This window comes from Nicotiana tomentosiformis, chromosome 2, assembly GCF_000390325.3.
Source record: "Nicotiana tomentosiformis chromosome 2, ASM39032v3, whole genome shotgun sequence".
NCBI classification, from domain to species: Eukaryota; Viridiplantae; Streptophyta; class Magnoliopsida; order Solanales; family Solanaceae; genus Nicotiana; species Nicotiana tomentosiformis.
Genome location: NC_090813.1, coordinates 85,412,378 through 85,421,424, shown reverse-complemented (window position 1 = coordinate 85,421,424; position 9,047 = coordinate 85,412,378). Strand labels below are relative to the sequence as shown.

At 37.6% G+C, this 9,047-nt stretch overlaps 1 protein-coding gene across 4 annotated transcripts; it reads right to left on the bottom strand.

Moving 5' to 3' along the window:
* Positions 1-1,652: 1,652 nt before the first annotated feature.
* On the bottom strand, positions 1,653-8,248 carry LOC104088155 (PH, RCC1 and FYVE domains-containing protein 1). Of its 4 annotated transcripts, none has more exons than XR_011414039.1 (9): positions 7,831-8,248; positions 7,073-7,159; positions 6,889-6,978; positions 6,704-6,778; positions 6,418-6,612; positions 3,538-5,613; positions 3,059-3,216; positions 2,484-2,893; positions 1,653-1,938 (listed from the first exon to the last, which is right to left on the bottom strand). XR_011414039.1 is itself a non-coding variant. In XM_009592790.4 (9 exons), exons 1-9 carry the CDS (start codon positions 7,879-7,881, stop codon positions 1,818-1,820), a joined length of 3,252 nt encoding a protein of 1,083 aa, XP_009591085.1. In that variant the 5' UTR covers positions 7,882-8,246; the 3' UTR covers positions 1,653-1,817. The 4 variants fall into 4 exon arrangements, 3 of the variants coding, with proteins under 3 accessions (XP_009591085.1, XP_009591086.1, XP_009591087.1); XM_009592790.4 differs by having other exon boundaries at positions 3,070-3,216; positions 7,831-8,246; XM_009592791.3 differs by lacking the exons at positions 7,073-7,159; positions 7,831-8,248 and having other exon boundaries at positions 3,070-3,216; positions 6,882-6,978.
* Positions 8,249-9,047: the final 799 nt, after the last annotated feature.

Below are 9,047 nucleotides of genomic sequence, written 5' to 3'. Positions count from 1 at the left end.
AGCTTTATCAACCTACCTCGGTAAAGTCGAGGGCTATATAATCTTACGAGGTGGTCGAGGGTGAAGGGAAGCCCGTCGATTTTGCTCACAAAGAAACGAAGCAATATCACAATCCTCCAAAAAGAAGGGTGAATTTGACCGAGGGTCACCTGGTATTTCTTGCAAAAATCGACGATGACTGAATCGAGGGGACCCAGCGTGAAAGAATAAGTGTAAACACTCAGGTACCCTTCCACGTGGGTAGTGATCGCCTCCTCCTGTGCCGGTATCACAACCTCTTTATTTTACCAATGGCAGTCTTTTTTCACCAGGTCAAGAAGGTTTTTTGGTATCGAGCATATATATCTCGATACCGGCTTGGATCGACAAGCAACCGAGGAGGGTTTCTCGACCTTAAAATCGGAATCAATAACGCATCCCCCCCTCCCCCACCCGGAACAAGCTCTTCAAGGCGTAGCTCCACCACTGTTTTCTCGCCGGCCGGCCGAGATGAGGAAGCAACCTCTTTCTGCGGAACAATTTTAGATATTTTTGCCATCTAATTTTTTATGAACAAAGAAGAAGGGAGAGTGAAGTATTTGGTGTTTTGAGAAGAACAAGCGAAGAAATTCCAAAACCTGGAAATAGAGAGCTTTGGGGAAGGCGAAGAACTGTGAAGATTGGAAGGAAAAGAGATTTGAAGGTAAAAGTTTGAAACAATGAAGAAGGGGGCTATTTTATAGATTTCACAGTGACAGTTCAAAATTGACAGTGGCTGACTACCGATTGACGTGCATTTAATGCCTTGATAACTGGACCGACGGGATATTTGTCACAGATGTCACAATCGGGCTCGTCGCAGATGTCAGTATGTATCTAGTCAGAGGTTGAAAAATCATATCGTTTCTCGCCACCTTCTTTCCAAGAAATGAGGGGACTATCTGTAACCGAGTTTGCCCTTTGTGCGACAAATCAAGATTGGAGCATGATGGACCGAGGTTCGTCATTATAATATCGAGCTATGATGTGAAGTTGGAAGATCGAGCTCGAGATCCAGAGACCGATCAGTACCGAGATCAAGTCAAGGTCGAGCTCGAGACCCAGAGGTCGATCAAATACCGAGATAGAGTCAAGGTCGAGCTCGAGATCCCGAGACCGATCAAATACCAAGATCGAGTCAAGCTCGAGCTCGAGCCCCAGAGACCGACCAAGATTGAGACCGAGCCAAGGAACAACAAAGCCGTTATAGCCGCATTTGGGGAGAGAATCTCGGCTGAAATAACAGCTTTAATCAAGGAAAAGCCAATTAATTAATCTATCATAGGATCCCCACTATGTATTTTTAATTATACCCAAAGTAGAATTCCTCCACTATATTAGGTGTGGCTAACATTTGTAAAAGGCAGATTGATATACATTCACATTCTCACATTCAGAGATTATTGAGATTTACATAACATCTAGTAAATATTATCCTTTTTTGGGCTTTTGATATTGATTTATTTTGTTCATTTATCAACCATTCTCTACTCAATTAGGGTTTGTATTCATTCCTTTTTACAGTCAATATTCAATATATCCCTACTTATTTTTCCAATTTGTGCCGAGTTATACCACGTATCCTTAGAACTACGTATAAATTCAACTCTATCCGTTTTTTGGGTAAACAAAAATGAATGTAAAAATTATCTATGATTGTCCATCCATGTTCAATTGGCAATACAAAATTGCATTCTTCTCTCCCCATATGTTAAGCACATTGAGTGATACAATACCTTCAATAACATGAATCAATGTTGTAATCATGTGCAATTTACATTGGGAGGAAAAGGGAACTGCTACTTCTTCAGCAAGTCTTGGGTCAGATTTTCATATCCTTCAATATCATACTTTTTGTAGACAGAAAGCTGGTTTTCTTGCCACCACTTCTTTGCTTCCTTCTCTGTAAACTTTTTCCTACTACAAAATTCAACAAAAAAAGGTATTTGGTAAGCAGTTTAACATATTAATAAAGCAAGCTAATCATTGGCATAATTATAACATAAGCAGAGGTGGATCAGGAATTTTAAGTCAATAGATCTCCTTTGCTCATGAACTGGCTTCACTCGCTGCCCGAATACTATATGTGCCCTTGCATAAGTTGGTGATTGATAAGATTGTAGCTTGCTTTCCCTCTGAATAAACTAGGTGTTTTGTAGTAAAATGATATCTACCACGAGCTACATCTTTTTAATCAAAAGACGCAGGTTCCCTTAACTTCCAACACCCAATTAAATCAAAGAAACGAATGTTTGGAGTTGGGACTTGAATTTCAGTTACCATATTACGAACAATGAGAAGGAAAAAGAGATCATAACTGCTACCGTCTTACTGCATTATGAGAAGTGTAACTTTCATTTCTAACATTTAAATCACGAGGGAAACCTTCCTTTCAATTTGTTAGCCACATGATCTTTGTTCAAACCAAAAATGCAAAAAGGACAGGAGATTTCTGTATCATATACCTGAACCTGACTCGCTTGAGTCCCTTCTTTCCACTTGGCAGCACTGTCAATGTAATGAAGACACCAAGCTGATACTGTTCCACCCATTCACCCTTAGATGTTCTGAGCCCAACTTGGCAATGATCATCTCCTTTATATGATTCTTCTGCTGATCCGGAGTCCACCTTGTTCTCTTTGTTATAGAAGGATCTTAAAGTACTAGAGAATACAATTGGAGAACTACATAGGCTGTCAATGTTTCTGTCTTCCGGTTGTGCTTTTGCAAGAGGCACACATGTAGGCAAAACAATTCGATGTCCAGTTATATGATTTTGGCTGTCTGAACACGTTGATGTAGTCTGCAGTACATTTGCAGCAGCTTGATCATTAGTTTCTCTTCCAGCAAAAAAGCTTTCTGACATTGTCTGCAGCTGCAATTTGCAAAACATGTTCAAGCAAAAAAAAACTGTGGCATCCACCAACAAATTATTACCAGATTCACAAAATAGTTTCTTTTTATATGTTTGAGCCACGAGGTAATATATTGATGGATTAAAATGTTCATGTGAAGGAGAAGGCCAAAAGAATTAACTCACAGAAAAGTTACCCGTGATGTCAAAGCTTTTATAACTTCCTTTGCTGCTTTACTCTTGGAAGCTTCCTCTTTAGCCAATGACCAGGCTTCTTCAACTTTTTGTTGACGTTCTTGAATTTTCTCCTTTCTTGCTTCACATAACCTTTTAAGACTTTCAACCTACAGTATATATGCAAAGCAGTTAGAATTGATCTTGAGTCACCATATTTAAAACTTGTCACTAATGAAACATTATACGAGAGAAAATTAGCTGTTCATTGGTCTATTTAACTTCCAGAGTGCATCATTCTTCAGTAGGCATGGATCACTGAATTGATTAGATTTTGTCAACTAATCTACGTTCTTGAACTCCACATACCAGAACACGCCAAAAAGATTATTTATTCACACAATTATAAACAGAGAGAGACGTGTATCAACATTTAATAATCTCAGCCAAGTATAAGCAATTGAACCATGTAAGAGGTATTAGGACATTACCTGAGTTCTTAGCTTGGAAACTTCTTCAAGCAGGATCTTGTCTGATTCTGACAAGTTCTCCTCCATAGGTACACCAGTAGAGGGGACTAATTTTCGTTCTTTGTGAATCTGCTGTAAATAAGTTGGAGAAGCTGAAGCCAGCGAATTTCTTGCATAATGATTTTGGGTTCTCATCTGTCCTCCATAGTCTCTTCTAAAGATTTCAGGACAAGGAACTTGTCCCCATCTTGGAAAAACATCCAGCAACGATGCAAAATCAGTACTTTCCCCTAAACTGTTGGTAGCCCTCCTGTCAAACCATTGATTGTTCTCACTGAAATACTTTTTCGTTGACATCATTCGACTTGATGTAGTATTTGCCTCTTGCTGCTCTACCTTCTCGTGAATAAATGCCTTTTGGGTAATCAGTAATGGTCGTGGGCTACGATTTTCAAGCTTGGATGGCCTGTTTGATTGAGCAATTCTCTGAAGTTGGTGAAAACATGGATCGCATACTCGAAAAGCTTTAGTCTTGTCCGGGGCCAAAGAGGCATTTGTGGTTTTCTTGCTGCAGCATGTGCGGCAAAAGAGAAACCCACAATTATAACAATTTTGCTTCTTTCTTGTAATTCCAAAAGACATGCTACATCCTTTACAAGCTGATTGATCAGTACTAGATGCGGATTTGTGCAAACATATTGCTGCTGTAGAACTTGATCCACAAGCAATATGTTCCACCTGCCTTTCTCTCAGTGCCTCAACTAACGTTGGCCAACTTCTATCTTTTGTATCACCTAGTCCTAACTGTCCATTTGCACCTTTACCCCATGTGTAAACACTTCCCCTTGATGTTAGCACAGCAACATGATATGATCCGGAGGATATCTCTGTAACAAATTCCTCTCTAAGTTTTCCTTGCACAAGCACTAATGATTTGTCTTTGGCTTCTGGATTGCCCAGTTGCCCGTGCACTGCACTTCCCATGGTATAAACTTTTCCCGTGCTAGATAGTGCAATAGTTAGGGTGCTCGCACAGGAAACTTGAATAAAATCATGATCAACAAGTTTCGCCACACAGGTTGGTAAAAGCTTTCTCTCCTCACCAGGATGACCAAGCCTTCCTTTATCCCCATCACCCCATGTAAACAGCTTCCCACCTGGATTATTGAATTTAAGACGATCAACAATGATTTCCACTACTGCAGCTGTATGCCATGGACCACATGCAACATTTTTGACCCACAAACCTCTAAGCAACTCAACTTCTTTGGGCTGAGCAACACTTTGGAGATTACCATGACCAAGAACCCCAAAAGTTCCTTCTCCGTAAGTAAACAATTGTCCAGATGTTGATACAATTGCTGTGTGCCATTCCCCACAAGCAACATAAGATATTTTCACACCATCCAAGGAACCACATATTCTGTTAGGTAGCCAATGGCTTCTCTTCTTTTTTTCACCTACTAACTCAGCACCAAAAGAGTTGTCACCCCATGTGTACAGTTCACCAGAAAAGGTCAGGGCACATGTTTGGTATTCCCCACAAGTGACAGATTTTACGCGAACCCCATTAAGGGAGTCCACCAGTTTCGGCCTTGCGGTGTCCATGTCGAGTTTATGTCCAAGCCTTCCATTCTTTCCTTCACCCCAGCAAAAAACTTCACCCTGTTTGGTGACTAAGGAAGCATGGCTCCTACCAATGGATAATGCCTGTACATCGAGCATCACAGTAGACTCAAGAAGTTTGGGTGACAAAGCATCCAATTTCACTTCCCCATCCCCGAAGCACCCTCCGTCTGCTCCTTCTCCCCAGATAAAAACATCCCTCAATACATTCCTCCCAAATGGTCTTGACTCATGAGTGGACGGAATAAATGGAGCTAGTATATCAGTTTGGTTTTCAGTCCCAGCACAAGATGCTCTCTTCTGGGTTAAGTTATCTGATTCAAAATATGACGAACATGTAACATTCTCAATTACATTATGCACACTCGATAGACTTGATTCCGAGAAAAAGCTGTCGGAAGAACATGATAAGCCATCAGTAAAACACCTTTCTGAAAATGAGTGAGTGGGACTCCCCGCTAAGCTGCGAACCTTGATCAAATAAGTATACATCATTTTTAGAGTGATGGGAAATTAAGAATATCTTCTTTTTTGTCTTCTATCAGATAGGAAATAATGTATTTATTATATTTATTACAATACATAGCCATAAAAGAACAGAATAATATAAGGAAGAAAGATAATTCTTGAGAATTAAAAGATGGAAATGCAAGTTTCTTTTTCAGATTGCTGAACTCGCCAAAGAAAAGTAACTGATGTCAAAGTACAGGTGCCCTAACTGAAAACAACTCTGAACACAACATCGAATATGACATAGAACCACATTATGGAGAAGTACTAATGATTAAAGATCTTATAAGGAATATGAAAGTTTTGGCTTAATCAGTTACATGTTATAACTCTCAAGCATCTAAAGAAAAAAGATTAACGACTGTCTATACAGAGTCCTTTTTCTCTCTCTTATTATTTCATCCATTTATTATCGCCAGTGATTTGTAATTTTTCTGTTTATCATTCACAGGTTATCAAACAGATCTGTCAGATTCAGAGCCAAAGTCACCACTCCACTCAAGGAACAAGTCTTAGAATGTATACTGGAAACACAAGCTTTGGGAGTAAATTCATACTTGTCAGGAACTAAGAGAGTCGAACTCCATTTACACAAATCAAGTGATAAAGCCACTAAAGAACAATATCAAAGCTACTTTCCAGACAAGATCAAAATCATAGGACATTGGGAAGTTTGAAGAAGATGCACACAGGGGAAAATAACAGTTACAAAAACACATGTTTAAGCATTGAAAACTTAAAAACACAAAGACGGATGTCAAGAACCTGAGAGGATCTGATTGTCTTTGCTGAAAGTCCAAGATTCTGTTTCCTCCGCATATAACCCGCTGGACTACTGATGCAACTGTGTGTGCCTTTTCTGCTTTTCAGAGGGTCCACCACTCTATGGTGGTGAGTTCTGGATATTACAGCTCTCAAGCCTACAAACCAAGTCTCAGCCTGCATTTTATCCTTGCAAATCTGAAAATGAAATATGGTTGTTAGCAAAACTAGAAATCATGCATGCTTGTACAACATCGCTCTATTAAACAAGACGTAATGTTTAATTTACCAGATCAAGAGTACGCTCGCCATTTCCATATATAAGTGATATGCACTGACTTTCCATCTCAGGCTGAAGAATTACCTTAATTAGAAAATGAAACATTCTTGTCAATAAAAGAAAATTTCACAGTTTAAGTATATATCTTGAGAAACGTCATGCATATCAATATGTGTGGTAGCCTCACTGCTTACAGTACTTTGGCCGCGGATGATATTCGTGATTGAACTTAACCTCAGTTGGTTTTCCTTCTCACCAGAGTACCAAATCAAAAACTTTTCATCCTGGAAACAAAGATAAAACCTTATACTTCACCTACAGTAATTGAAACATGAAATGGCAATGATTCGGCCTGAGGTATGGTGATTAAAACTTTACCGCGGATAACCTTAGAGGGTAGAATTTGGGCTTCCCTCTTCTGCCATACTTTAAAAGATGTGCACCCTTCTTCAATGCAACTATTGCCTGGACATGATTGAGAGGGAAAGTAACATTAGAGAAAAAGAAAAAGATGTGAGTGGAACAGGATATCTACTGATTAGCAAATTGTATGAACGACCCCGAAAAGACAACATAATTTCTCACTATACAATTTGCAAGAGATTATCTAACAGAAAATTATTAAATCTGCAGTTTGATTGACATGGCAGATAGAAGACTCATGAGACATTCATCAAAGGAAGATAATATTGGTAAGCTAACTTAAGCTACAAGAAGATTAAATGGTGTTATTGAATGACAAAAATAGTGGATATATATTATTCTAAAGAAACTACAACACAACAACAACAACAACAACCAAAAAAGAAAGTGAAGACTAAAAAAGGATTTATAGGAGGAACAAATATGGTAAATTGCTGCTTCCTCATGGAACAAAACAACAACTCAGAATACTTTGATCACACAAGTGTGCTTTTTAAAAATTTGTCCTTTTTCCCTTGTTAGTTAACACTACTACTAAAATTGAAGTGCCTAGCTGATCATTTGCTAAGCCCAAAAACATAAAAGAAAGGGAATACAGCAAATCTCAAGAACCTAGCCCACTAAAAAAAGAAGAATTAGCTGACAGAAGAATTAAAATTGCAGAAATGAAAGCAAGAAAGGAAAAAAAACTTCAATCTGAGAAGGAAAAAAACCTGTTCAACAGCTCGATCAGAAGGAACAATGGCCACGTGTTCTTCACCCATTATGCCCAAGAATCACATGTAAGTGGAAGGGCTGAAGCAAAGAAACATAAGAATGACAACAAAAGAAGAAAAATAGGAGACAACTGACTGACAGTGGAAGCAGAGGAAGTAGAATTTAGTATTTCCTCAGTAGAAAACCTTAAAGAACAGAAATGTTTTCTGGACAAAGAATTCAGAGGACACCCAGAAAATGCCTACTAATTTAAAGAATTTTTAAAGCTTAGAAGTACTTGTAAAAGTATGCTAAATTGATCTGAAATGAACAAGACTAGTAGAAGTTGTTAAAATAAGAAAGTGTGTTTGGGGGGGGTATGAAAATGACTTTTTCTTTCAATTCATTGATGTGATTCTACAATGAAGAATCAAAAGCATTTTTTTTTAATTAATGATTATATTCTTCCATTATGACTCTTCTTTCTCTTGGGGTTTCGTGCAAATACATAGAGGAAATAAAAATAAGAAATATGGTTTCTGAACTGATCTAATTGCACGTGTGTACGGTACGGAAATTAAATTCCATAAATACATGCTCTTTTAGCCTTTTTATTTTAATTTTTTAAGAAGTTACAATATACTCTACTTAACAATTAACACACGAGTAAGTATTTCTTTTCTTTAGAAAAATGCACTTTTAATGGAGTACATTTTATTAGGAAATACCATCAGTTGATACTAATAAAAATGGCCATAAAAATAATTCATTTATTAATAAAGACAACGAATACAGATTTCATAAAATATTTGTGTGCACATTTGGTGTATACACCGAACTAAAAGATTGAATATAAAAAAATTATAAATTTAAAAAGAAAAGACAGATAATTTAACCACAGTTAAATGGTAAAAATTTATATGTGAAATATGTGTTGCCTACATTGATTTGCTGCATACACTGTTGCAAACAATTTTTCCCCAGAGTTTTCTTACTGTCTTTTAGCCTTTTTGGCCAAGCTTCTTTTAAGACAAAAGCTCTTTTTTTGTCAAAAATATTTTTTTCTAAAATTAAGTTGTTTGGCAAAACTTTTGAAAGAAAAAAAAATACTTTTGAGCAGAAGCAGTTTTGGAGAGACAGAAAAAAGTAACTTCTCTTCAAAAATATTTTTTTGAAAAACATTTTTGAGAAAATACACCTAGAAGCAGTTTTTTAAAATTTGGTCAAACACTAA